The sequence below is a fragment of the Coregonus lavaretus genome (genome assembly GCF_964263955.1).
Source record: "Coregonus lavaretus genome assembly, chromosome: 2".
Classification (NCBI taxonomy): domain Eukaryota; kingdom Metazoa; phylum Chordata; class Actinopteri; order Salmoniformes; family Salmonidae; genus Coregonus; species Coregonus lavaretus.
This window is the reverse complement of record NC_139989.1, coordinates 83,840,572-83,855,048: the sequence shown is the minus strand read 5'-3', so window position 1 is coordinate 83,855,048 and position 14,477 is coordinate 83,840,572. Positions and strand designations below refer to the sequence as shown.

The 14,477-nt window shown below is 42.9% G+C and overlaps 2 protein-coding genes across 2 annotated transcripts in view; both read left to right on the top strand.

Moving 5' to 3' along the window:
* The window catches only part of LOC311141252 (NLR family CARD domain-containing protein 3-like), a 390,310-nt gene that overhangs the window by 18,094 nt on the left and 357,739 nt on the right, over positions 1 to 14,477 (top strand). The window lies entirely within an intron of this gene.
* On the top strand, positions 86 to 2,847 carry LOC311099317 (NLR family CARD domain-containing protein 3-like; the record flags this gene model as incomplete). The annotated part of the gene is made up of 3 exons (XM_084140041.1): positions 86 to 331; positions 461 to 689; positions 1,082 to 2,847. The coding sequence occupies exons 2-3, from the start codon at positions 479 to 481 to the stop codon at positions 2,845 to 2,847; spliced, it is 1,977 nt and encodes a 658-aa protein (XP_083996167.1). The 5' UTR covers positions 86 to 331; positions 461 to 478.

Genomic DNA, 14,477 nt, shown 5'->3' with positions numbered 1-14,477 from the left:
CCCGTTTTACCATTTATTTTGGTTGTTTTCATAATCCATAGGCTAAACCTTTTTTCAATTTTCATAGTCCTGAAACAATATTAAACTAACACAACATCCCCTCCCTGTGTGTGTGTGTGTGTGTGTGTGTGTGTGTGTGTGTGTGTGTGTGTGTGTGTGTGTGTGTGTGTGTGTGTGTGTGTGTGTGTGTGTGTGTGTGTGTGCACTCCCTGGATGAGGAGATGTAATCTCATGTTTTGTCCACAGAAACCAACAGGAGAGATCAGAGGCAGAGATTCTCAGTGGTCAGTCTTCCCAGAGTCATCAAACAGACCTGGCCTCCATATTCAGTGTATGTGGTCCTGTTATGTACATTTGTTTTTGTTTACCTCAAGTAAAGTTGTTCTGTCAATCATTCATTCATGTGTTAATGAGAAAGCATTTAGTCTCTTGCTTAACTTATTTACTTGATTTATTTCAGTTGCTTGAAGAGAATATTATGACATTTGTGAAGAACGAGCTGAAGAGGTTCAAGAGGATTCTTAGTCCAGAACTCCCAGAAGGCTTTGAGAGTCAGAAGCAGGATGAGGAAGTGGTGGATGTTGAAGATGAGAAGCAGGAGAGCAGTGCCAGAGAGGGGGCAATGAAGATCACACTGCACGTCCTGAGGAAAATGAACCAGAAGGAGCTTGCTGACACACTGGAGAAAAGTAAGAGCTGTCTGCCTCATGTTGAATGCTGTTTTAGAACATTTAAAAGCTGTAGCTAAAGTACAGCTAAAGTAGCTGTGTAACTCAGTGATATTGTAGCAGCCTTAACAGAACACCTAGTGACCTCATCAAGTAGCAGCAGGGATGTGTTGTGTTGATTAATTTAGACAGAGAGAGAGAGAGAGAGAGAGAGAACATTAATGATACCATCAATAATACCAATAATGATATAAATCAGTCACACCAGTGTGGAATGCATTATGAAAACATTTACAGATTTATACAGACAGTTAAGTGAATACATGATTACAATATAAACTTTATAACACAGTCTTACAATACTGTAGGCATTAAATCAGACGTGATTTTAAAATCCTCTCTGTTATTTCTAGATTCATATGAGCTTGCTGTGATTTGGCAACGTGAACTCAAATCTAATCTAAAGAAGAAGTTTCAATGTGTATTTGAGGGGATCGCTAAACAAGGAAACCCAACACTTCTCAATAAGATCTACACAGAGCTCTACATCACAGAGGGTGGAACAGGAGAGGTCAATAATGAACATGAGCTGAGACAGATTGAGACAACAACCAGGAACCAAGCAAGACCAGAGACTGCAGTCAAATGTAACGACATCTTCAGACCCTTAACTGGACAAGACAAACCTATCAGAACTGTGCTGACAAAGGGAGTCGCTGGCATTGGAAAAACAGTCTCTGTGCAGAAGTTCATTCTGGACTGGGCTGAAGGAAAAGCAAATCAGGATGTCCAATTTGTATTTTCATTCCCTTTTCGGGAGCTGAATTTGATGAAAAAGGAAAAACACACTTTGATTGAACTTCTCAATCACTTCTCAGTGGAAACCAAAGAATCAGGAATCTCCAACTACGACAAGTACAAAGTTCTGTTCATCTTTGATGGTCTGGATGAGTGCCGACTGCCCCTAGACTTCCAGAAGAACAAGATCTGTTGGGACGTCACAAAGTCAACCTCAGTGGATGTTCTTCTGACAAATCTCATCAAGGGAAATCTGCTTCCCTCTGCTCTCCTCTGGATAACTACCCGACCTGCAGCAGCCAATCAGATCCCTTCAGTGTGTGTTGACCAGGTGACAGAGGTACGAGGGTTCAATGACCCACAGAAGGAGGAGTACTTCAGGAAGAGATTCAGTGATCAGGACCTGGCCAACAGAATCATCTCACACATAAAGACATCAAGGAGCCTCCAAATCATGTGCCACATTCCAGTCTTCTGTTGGATTTCTGCAACAGTCCTTGAACACATGCTGAAACATAAGAGAGAAGAGATGCCAAAGACTCTGACTGAGATGTACTCACACCTTGTGGTGTTTCATACCAAACAGAAGAATGAAAAGTATCTTGGGAAAGAAGAGACAGGTCCACACTGGAATAAAGAGAGCATTCTGTCACTGGGAAAACTGGCTTTTCAACAGCTTGTGATGGGCAATCTGATTTTCTATGAAGAAGACCTGAAAGAGGCTGGCATTGATGTCAATGAAGCCTCAGTGTACTCAGGATTGTGCACACAGATCTTTAAAGAGGAATGTGTGCTGAACCAGGACAAGGTGTACTGCTTCGTGCATCTGAGCATTCAGGAGTTTCTGGCTGCTGTATATGTGTTCCTCTCATTCATCAACAACAATGAGAATCTAATGGCCGAACCGCAGGTTACTGAAGTTACTGTCTACAAGAATGCTGTGGATAAAGCCTTACAAAGTGAGACAGGAAACCTGGACCTGTTCCTCCGCTTCCTTCTGGGCCTCTCACTGGAGTCCAATCAGAAGTACTTACGAGGTCTACTGACAAAGACAGGAAGCAGCTCACAGAGCCATGAAGAAACAGTCAAGTACATCAAGGAGAAGATCAGGGAGAATCCCTCTCCAGAGAGGTGCATCAATCTGTTCCACTGTCTGAATGAACTGAATGACCATTCTCTAGTGGAGGAGATTCAAAGCTACCTGAGATCAGGAAGTCTCTCAGAAGAAGAACTTTCACCTCCACAGTGGTCAGCTCTGGTCTTTGTGTTGCTGACTTCAGAAAAGGAGCTGGATGTGTTTGACCTGAAGAAATACTCCAGATCAGAGGAAGGTCTTCTGAGGCTGCTGCCAGTGGTCAAAGCCTCCAGAGCTGCTCTGTGAGTACATAAAATGACATTTAAGTACTAATCATCAGGAAGAATTATTTAGTTTAGAGAAATATATATATATATATATTATAATATGTATATAATATATAATATTACATTGAAAAACTTACTGAATCAATGCATTGATGTTCACATTAGTATAACAATATGACCATACAATTCTAGGAGACGGAAGATTAATCTATATGTTGTTTAAGAGAATAAACCAAATGCATTTGCCATTGTCCTTCTACACTACTGGTGTTAAATTAACAATGTGTTTGTGAAATCATGATGATCTCTCTGTCAGGCTGTCAGGCTGTCTAGTCACAGAGGAAGGCTGTGCTTCTCTGGTCTCAGCTCTGAAGTCAAACCCCTCACACCTGAGAGAGCTGGACCTGAGTAACAATGACCTGAAGGATTCAGGAGTGAAGCTGCTCTCTGCTGGACTGGGGAATCCCCACTGTAAACTGGAGACTCTGAGGTCAGTATTCCTGTAGTTGGTCAACAAGTGATAACTGTTCACCAGATCCACATGTGTTTACCAGGCACACATAGTCCACACCATATGTGTTTGGACAGTGAAGCTTACAGTTTTACATTTGGTGCTATGCTCCAGAATTTTGGATTTGAGATATAATGTTTCATATTAGGCAACAGTATGTAATGTCACCTTTTATTTGAGGATATTCATATATATTTTACCGTTTAGAAATGAAAGCACTTAATGCATCTAGTTCTCCCATTTGAAAAAGTATTTCATTATTTGGACAAATTAATTTAGTCCAAAGTTTAGTGTTTGGTCCAATATACTCTGCCTGCAGTGATTACATCAAGCTTGTGATTCTACAAACTTGTTGAATGCATTTGCAGTTTGTCTTGGTTCTGTTTTGGATTATGTTTTTCCCAATAGAAACTGAATGGTGAATAATGTCCTGTCATTTTGGAGTCACTTCACTTGTATTGTCAGTAAGAATAGAAGATGTTTCTGAACACTTCTACATTCATGTGGACGCTACCATGATTATGAATAATCATGAATGAATCGTGAATGATGATGAATGAGAAAGTTACAGAGGAACAAGGATCATACCCCCTCTGTTATTGGTAATGGTGAGAGGTTAGCATGTTTTGTTGTAGCCTCTGTAACTCTCTCACTCATTATTATTCATGATTCATTCATGATTTTTCTTAATCATGTCATCATCAGGATTAATTCAGTAGTGTTTAGAAACGTGTTATCTACTCACTTAGACAGAAATTTACTCCAGTCATCATCCACCATTCAGTTACTATCGGGCAAAACATAACCCAAAACACAACCAAAACAAACTGCAAATGCAACCAACGAGTTTGGGACCAAATACTCAACTTTTGACTACTTTAATAAACTGTAAGTGAATTGGTCAGAATACTTTTGACTTCTTCAAATGGGGGGACTAGATACAAAAAGTGCTTTTATTTTTCTGAACAGTGAAACAGATATATATGAAAATACCCTCGAATAAAAGGTGACATTATATACTGTCACCTCATATAAAACATTTAATCTCAAATCCAAAATGCTGAAGTATAGACCCACATTTAAAATGTTAGCTTCACTGTCAAACTAGATATGGTGTGGACTGTATACTCAATACAATCTAAATCTGATACCTCACTGTCTGTCTTTTGACTGATACTGCTTTTTAAACTGCTCTGGTCAGTCTACTCAAATATTTGTACTTTATATTTTTCTCTCTACACACAAAATTGTGATTTTTTCTAATAATAATATATATATATGGCAGGTTTCAGGACACTGGTATAAATGAAAAAATATACTGCCACTATTTTCACCACCAAAGAATTGCAGTGTGGTTTTAATATGATTTGACTCTTTGCAGGCTGTCAGGCTGTCTAGTCACAGAGGAAGGCTGTGCTTCTCTGGTCTCAGCTCTGAAGTCAAACCCCTCACACCTGAGAGAGCTGGACCTGAGCTACAATCACCCAGGAGACTCAGGAGTCAGACTGCTCTCTGCTGGACTGGAGGATCCACACTGGAGACTGGAGAAACTCAAGTATGTAGAGGGTTTATGTCAATGTTCATATCAGACATGTTGGAGTTATCAGGCTAGTTAAGACAAACATACTGACCACCACTTGGACTAAGTTATATTAAGACTGTGTGTGTGTGTGTGTGTGTGTGTGTGTGTGTGTGTGTGTGTGTGTCCAGTGTGTGTGTGTGTCCAGTGTGTGTGTGTGTCCAGTGTGTGTGTCTGTGTGTCTGTGTGTGTGTCCAGTGTGTGTGTGTGTGTGTGTGTCCAGTGTGTGACCAGTGTGTGTGTGTGTGTGTGTCCAGTCTGTGTGTGTTTGTCCTGTGTGTGTCTGTGTGTGACCAGTATGTGTGTGTGTGTGTGTGTGTGTTTGTCCAGTGTGTGTGTGTGTGTGAGTGTCCAGTGTGTGTGTGTGTGCACGTGTATCAGTACACACACTGGACACACACACACTGGACACACATACACACACACACACTGGACACACACACACACTGTAAACACACACACTGGACACATACACACAAAGGACGCGCACACACACACACACTGGACAAACAAACACACTGGACACACACACACACTCACACTGGACACACACACACACTAGACACACACACACACACACACACACTAGACATACACACACACACACATTGGACACACACACACAATGGACACACACACACTGGACACACACACACACTGGACACACACACACACACACACACACACTGGACACACAAACACAAAAACACACTGGACACACACAAACACACACACACTGGACACACACACACACACACACACACTGGACACACACACACACACACATTTGGACAAATGTATATACTTACTGTTTGTGTGTGTGTGTGTGTGAGTGTGTGTGTGTGTGTGTGAGTGTGAGTTCAGGTGTATCCCTCAATGACTGTCTGTTCTTCTGCTTACCGCTACAGTGTGGAACATGGTGGAGAGAACACAATGAAACCTGGACTTAGAAAATGTGAGTGTTGACTGCTGTGAAGAATATGACTAAGAATAAGTCTTAATTCAAGTGAAGTCAAAGTCAAAGACCACCATCATTACTTACTTGGTCATATTAAATATCAGCTGTAGTTCTACAGAAGCAGAAATCAGGGACACCAAAGTTTACAAAGAGTTGCTTTGACAATGTGTGTGTCTGTGTGTGTGGCGTGTTTGTGTTACTTTAGAAATGTGTGTGTGTGTGTGTGTGTTCAGGATGTTTGTGTGTTTGTTCAGGTTGTGTGTGTGTGTGTGTGTGTGTTCAGGATGTGTGTGTGTGTTCAGGATGTGTATGTGTGTCCAGTGTGTGTGTGTGTTTGTGTTTGATCAGTATGAATATTGTGTGTGTGTGTTCAGGATGTGTGTGTGTGTGTGTGTGTGTGTAATTAATGGAATAAGTGTGTTTTATATTACCATACAGTATAACATATGATCATTCAACAAGTCTCAAGTTACCTTAACTTCTCCTTTTGATACCTAGAAACATCTACATTAAATGAATTAGTGAAAAGTGAGTTAACATTCTAATGTGAATGATGATGATTTCTAATATTGTGTCTGGTTTCATCCATCAGATGTCTGTGATCTCACACTGGACCTAAACACAGTAAACAGACTCCTTTCTCTGTCTGAGGAGAACAGAAAGGTGACATGTAGGAGAGAGGAGCAGCCGTATCCTGATCACCCAGAGAGATTTGAGGGCTATAGACAGGTGCTGTGTAGAGAGGGTCTGACTGGGCGCTGTTACTGGGAAGTAGAGTGGAGTGGGGGAAGGGTTTATATAGCAGTGGCATATAAAGGAATCAGCAGGAGAGGAGGGGGTAGTGACTGTATGATTGGATACAATGACAAGTCCTGGAGTCTGATCTGCTATGGCAACAGTTACTCTGCCTGTCACAATAATAAGTCCACTACCATAGACGTCCCCTCCTCCAGCTCCCACAGAGTAGGAGTGTATCTGGACTGGCAAGCCGGCACTCTGTCCTTCTACAGAGTCTCCTCTGACACACTGACCCACCTGAACACATTCCACTCCACATTCACTGAACCCCTCTATCCAGGGTTTAGGGTTGATGTTGACTCCTCAGTGTCCCTGTAAATAATAACCATGGTAACACTGACACACACACACTGGACACAAACACTGGATACACACACACTGGAGACACACACACACACACACACACACACACTGGAAACACACACATACACACACAAACACACACACACACACACACACTGGAAACACACACATACACACACACACACACACACACACACTGGACAAACACAAACACTGGACACACACACACTGGACACACACACTGTACACACACACACACACTGAACACACACACTGGACACACACACACACACACTGGACACACACACACACACACTGGACACACACACACACTGGACACACACACACACACACTGGACACACAAACACAAGAACACACACTGGACAAACACACACACACACACACACTGGACACACACACACTGGACACACTCACACTGGACCCCCCCACACACACACACTGGACACACACACAAATACACACACACACCAGACACACACACACACACACAAATACACTGGACACACACACACACACACACATACACACACTAGACACACACACACCCACACACTGAACACACACACTGGACACACACACACACTGGACACACACACACACTGGACACACACAAACAAACACACACACACACACATTGGACACACACAAACACACACACACACACACTGGACAAACACACACACTGGACACACACACTGGACACACACAAACACACACACACACACAATGGACACACACACACACTCACACTGGACACACACACACACTGACACACACACACACACACACTGGAGACACACACACACACACTGGACACACACACACACTCGATTCACACACACACACACACACACACTGGACACACACACACACACACTGGACACACACACACACACACTGGACACACACACACACTGGACACACACACACTCTGGACACACACACACACTGGACACACACACACACACACACTGGACACACACACACACACACAGAGGACACACACACACTGGACACACACACTGGACACACGCACACACAGAGGACACACACACACTGGACACACACACTTGACACACACACACACACACGCACGCACATACACACTGGACACACACACACACCTGACACACACACACACACAGTACACTCACACAGGACACACACACACTCACACACACTGGACACACACACACACACAGGACACACACACAGGACACACACACACACTGGACACACACACACAAACCTGACACACACACACAGGACACACACACAGGACACACACACACACACACACACACACACACTGGACACACACACTCACACACACTGGACACACACACTCACACACACTGGACACACACACACACACTGGACACACACACACACACTGGACACCATGGTCACACACTGGACACACACACACACACTGGACACACACACACACACACACTGGACACACACACTCACACACACTGGACACACACAAACACACACTAGGAATCTAGGAATCTAGGAATCTCTCTCTTACTTGGCCCTCCATCAAGGTAGCCATCAACCCCTATTACTAACCTTCCCACTTGGGTGTTGTCCATCAATGACTTCCTTAATCCTTTACCACCACATAGTCTCCAAGTTGCAGAAAATGTCCAGATTCTCCTGGTAGGTCTGGCAGAGAAGCCTTCACCTTTTCACACTGGACACACACACACACACTGGACACACACACACACACTGGACACCATGGTCACACACTGGACACACACACACACACTGGACACACACACACACACACACACACTGGACACACACACTCACACACACTGGACACACACAAACACACAAAAACTTGACACACACACTGGACACACACACACATACGCTGGGGACACACACACACTGGACACACACACACTCACACTGGACCCACACACATAAACACTGGACACACACACACACACGACACACACACATACACACTGGACAAACACACACACTGGACACACAGGACACACACACTGGACACACACACTGGACACACACACACCTGACACACACACACACAGGAGACACACACACACTGGACACACACACATACACACACACTGGACAAACACGCTCACACACACTGGACACACACACACACACACTGGACACACACTGGACACACACACATACACACCTACACACACTGGACACACACACACTGGACACACACACTCACACACACTGGACACACACACACACACACACTGGACACACACACACACACATTTGAAACATTTCCATGTGTTGGATTTTGATGAAAGGAAATCCCATAGAGCCTACTGGACAGGACTTTGCTATGGCATCTTCTGTTTGGGTGTCTCAGGTCAGGTCTGAGCCATGATCAGAATGTGTCTCTGTGTCTATTTCCAGCCCTGCCATTTCTACCTGTCCTGATCTAGTGTTTCACCCCTGACCTCCTCACACCGTCTCACTGTCCATGTCTGCTTTTAGCTCCCACCTCTACTTCACTGTGTTATAATGGACCTTATGCTTGTTATGTCACCTCTGTAACCAGTTATCAAACATACTGACCTTTCTGACCCTATCCCATGGCCCTACTTTCTACAACTGAACATTTAAATTCCTCTATGAGTTTTGTTTCGTGTCCATTTACTTATTTATGTATTTGTTGTATATTGGGGTTGTGCTGCAAAGCATCATGGGGGTTTGTACGTGTTGAGATGATCACGTTCCAGATAAATGGTTGATCTGATTCCTGTCTCCTGTCTCATCATTATTGAATTGTTATACAGACGTGGTTATGAAACCCACGAGACATAACAAAAGATTGGTGATGAGTAAGTCTGAATCTACAGGAACTATTCTGTCTGGAAGAAGTGGGTTTTTACAACTGTTTAAAACTGTTATTTTCTGTGGTACAGAATAGGCTAATGTTAGCACAGTGTATTGATAGCAGAGGCAAGTGCATAGTCGAGCTAGCTAAGAAAGAGAGTTAACCAGTGGTGTAAGGTAATTAAGTAAAAATACTTTAAAGCACTACTTAAGTAGTTTTTTGGGGGTATATGTACTTGACTTTATTATTTATATTTTTGACTACTTTTACTTTTACTTCACTACATTCCTAAAGAAAATAATGTACTTTTTACTCCATACATTTTCCCTGACACCCAAAAGTACTCGTTACATTTTGAATGCTTAGCAGGACAGAAAATGGTCCAATTCACGCACTTATCAAGAGAACATCCCTACTGCCTCTGATCTGGCAGACTCACTAAACACAAATGCTTTGTTTGTAAATTGTCTGAGTGTTGGAGTTTGCCTCTGGCTGAACGTACATTTTAAAAACAAGAAAATGGTCTGGTTTGCTTTATGTAAGGAATTTGAAATAATTTATACTTGTACTTTTACTTTTGATACTTTAGTATATTTTAGCAATTCCATTTACTTTTGATACTTAAGTATATTTAAAACCAAATACTTTTAGACTTTTACTCAAGTAGTATTTTAATGGGTGACTTTCACTTTTAGTTGAGTCATTTTCTGTTAAGGTATCTTTACTTTTACTCAAGTATGACAATTGGGTACTTTTTCCACCACAGGAGTTAACATCGTCAACTGTGAAGACAAACCTTTTAATTAAAACTGCTAAATGAGCGAACTTAGGAGGAAACGTCAGTGAGTGAAGTGAATGAAGATCACGTGACTGAGGAAAATATTGCTTTGGTTGAGGACAATATTGAAGTGAGTGACAATCAGGAGCTTATTGAGAAACAAAAAATTATTGGAATTGATGGAAACATTGGACAGTTTGATAAAAGTATTGAGCAGTGGAGCTCATATACAGAACGGTTTGAATATTTTGTTCTTGTAAATGACATGGATGAGGACAACATTGTGCCTACATGTTTTAGTGTAATGGGGCCAAAGACATTTAACTTACTAGGCAGCCTGCTACAGCCAGACAGAACAGGTAATAAGACGTATGGGGATATTGTGGAGATACTTAAAGGACATTTTTCACCAGAACCACTAGTTAATGCTGAAAGGTTCAGGTTCCACAGGAGACATCAGGAAGAGGGAGAATCAGTAACAATGTTTGCTGCTGCATTAAAGAAACTACCAGAACACTGAGTTTAATGCTGTTCTAAATGACATCATTAGAGACAGACTAGTATGTGGGCTACGGAGTGAAGCTACACAAAAGAGACTGTTGACTGAAAGTCATCTGACCTTGTCAAAGGACATTGAAATCAGTGTGTCCATGGAACTAGCTGCTAAAGAGGCTCACCAGTTGAGTTCATCAGGAACTTAGTGGGTTCATCTAACAATCCTAATCACCAGCTGATACATTTTAATCTCATACACAGGGTATACCTTCCACATAGAAAACATAATTTAATAGAAATCACAACTCGCTCCTCTGTGTCATCTATGTAATCAAGGTTTAATCATATGTACTGGGAGTGACCAGGGGACATGTTTTGGAAAGAGGTATCCTCATACCTTGTTCCCCCAAACTGTTATTACTGAATGATAATTCACCACTGTCATTACAGCAAAGACGTATAATGTTGTCAGGTTGGACAGCAGCTAAAAAGATGTTGGAACTAAGATGGCAACCACCACACCTCATTGGATCAGCACTTTTATAGATATCATTTATTTAGAACTATCCACTGCTAGGATCCATGGGGCTAGCCAAACAACAAATGCAGCTGAAACCATAAAATAACTCCTGTAGTGGGTTTTACCCAACAGATTGACCGTTAATTATCATTTTTGTGCAAATGTGTACCTTGATTTAGTATTTCATTTAATGGAGATCAGGTTGGGTGTGCTGGGGTGGTCCCAGGAGGGGTTGGAGGGTGGGTTGGGGTGGTCCCAGGAGGGGTTGGAGGGTGGGTTGGGGTGGTCCCAGGAGGGGTTGGAGGGTGGGTTGGGGTGGTCCCAGGAGGGGTTGGAGGGTGGGTTGGGGTGGTCCCAGGAGGGGTTGGAGGGTGGGTTGGGGTGGTCCCAGGAGGGGTTGGACGGTGGGTTGGGGTGGTCCCAGGAGGGGTTGGAGGGTGGGTTGATGCAGCTGAGGTGGGTGATTGTATATGTGGTTTATTATAATTGTATTTATCTGCAATAACTAGTTTCCATAATATACTGATATATATATTTTAACAGTATTGTGTCTCTAGCTGTATAATCATTCCTGCTGCTATTTGTTCTGATATATATTTTAACAGTATTGTGTCTCTAGCTGTATAACCATTCCTGCTGCTATTTGTTCTGGTCTGTGTTCCTTTAAAATAAATAAAAAGTTTCAACAGAGTTTCAACTGAAAATCAGAGACTGGGAATTCGAGTCACATGCTGGTGTAAGGACATGGATTGTCCAGCCTGTGGTAAAAAGGGCAACATCGGACAAGTCCAGTGGCGGCTCCTGAAAAAATTCTCAGGAGGGGCAATTTTTCTGATGATTTAGGTGACCTACACACATTTTAAAAAAGATATGTCCAGCAACAACATGAAGACAGGGGCAGCATATAAGTCAATACCAGAAGCATTTATTGACTGATCTGGGGAGATGGATTCCAGTTTCTGTGACAGATTATAAATAATCTCTGATGCCTTTGTTATATTAGCTTTTGGTTGAATGTACTGTCGTAGTAAATATATAATGTTATAGCTTGGTCTGACTAAAATCTTGTGCATGACCCATTTTGTGTTGGGCGTTTGTTTTCAATCAATGCTGTTCCTATCCTATAACAATGGACAAAAGAGTCCTATCTTGTCAGCCTTGTCAGCAGGTGGCCAAGGACAACACCCACGCCATAGGTCTCTCAGTTCTTCCAACTCACGAGTTCTTGCTCTGAGGACACACACACACACACACACACACACATCATCACTGATAACACACACACACACACACACATCATCACTGTTAAACACACACACACACACACACACAAAAATCCCCTCTCTTTAGGCTGAACATTTGAAGACAGAGAACCCGACTCAGAGCCAATGCAACAGTGGAGGGGACCTCGCCCAACTCATCAGGACCAATCAGAAGATCAGAACTACTAGATTCAACCTACATCATTTATTGTATAAAATGTCTGCACACAATGTTTTCGGGGCTCTCTTCTCCCTAAGAGTTTGACGAACGAGTCCGTGCACGCGATTCCAGATATCTTTACCTCTGAATAAACTGCCTTTATTATACCATATCCACCCTGTCCAAAGTCTCTACTTGGTCTCAGTTCTCCAGTAAACTTGTGATTATCAACAGTACACAACGGTAACAAACAATTGGGGGAACTCACGGGGCAGATAGTAAGGTCGCAATGACACAGAAAGCAGTTCAATGTCGGGGTACAGAGTCGCTCTCTTACCAGGATCGCGGTCCGCTCTGACCAGGGTGAAGCCGGCCGGCTCCACTTCTCTGTCCGGGACTCTGTCATCCAGCCAAGTCTCCCAGCTGTATTGGATTCCGCTGCCAGCAGCGTTTTCATTATTTAGTCCGTTCGTAGCGGATATGTACACGATCAACAAGATCAGTCCAAAATCCACCACTGGAAATCCATGGTTGGCAGAATGTTTGTAAACTAAGTCTACAAATTAAAAACATAAAATAACGCCACACTGCAGGTCGCAACAGAGACGCTGCTAGCCGCTATTGTCTTAGTTACGTTCATGGTTACGTCACGTATGACGAAAGCGCGTAAGTGCAAGCCCACAGACACCCATAGAGAATGTATTGAAAGCTTTGAAATTTGAAAAAAATAGATTTTACATGACAGGCTATGAGAGACTTCTGGGCGATTTTCAACCTGACTGAAATCGCCCCAAAAACGGGCGGGGCCATTTGAAGCACGACTTTAGCCTGATTTGACATTTAGTGGCTGGCAGATCAGACGTGAACACTGATAACTACTGTTGCCGTGATATAATTGATTAGAAAAAAAATCCCTTCCTTTTCCCGTTTGGCAGTGCGTCGCCCATATCGCCCTATTGAACAGGCCGTCCCTGGACAAGTCTCCAGAAACAAAAAGAGAACAGAGAAATCACAAAAACGGGAAACAAGAAACAGGCATTCCAACGAAAGACACATAGACATGTTCACACTGTTGAGTAAGAGAACACTGAGGTGAGTGACTCATCAGACGAGGAAGTCACACTGAAAATCCGGACTTTTTCCTGGCGGGCCGCACGGCTACTATGTCTCGCCCTTGCTAGAGGGACAGCCGGTGGGTATGGAGATTGACACAGGGGCAGCTGTTTCTCTTGTGTCAGAAAAAAGACACTGAAACACATTCCACTTCAACCAGCGCACCTCGTGTTAAAGACTTACACAGGTGAATCTGTCGCTGTGAGAGGCATCACTGATGTCACAGTTCAGGAAAACAGACAAACTGAAAAACTGCCACTCTATGTTGTGAAAGGAGACTATGCATCACTACTGGGATGTTCATA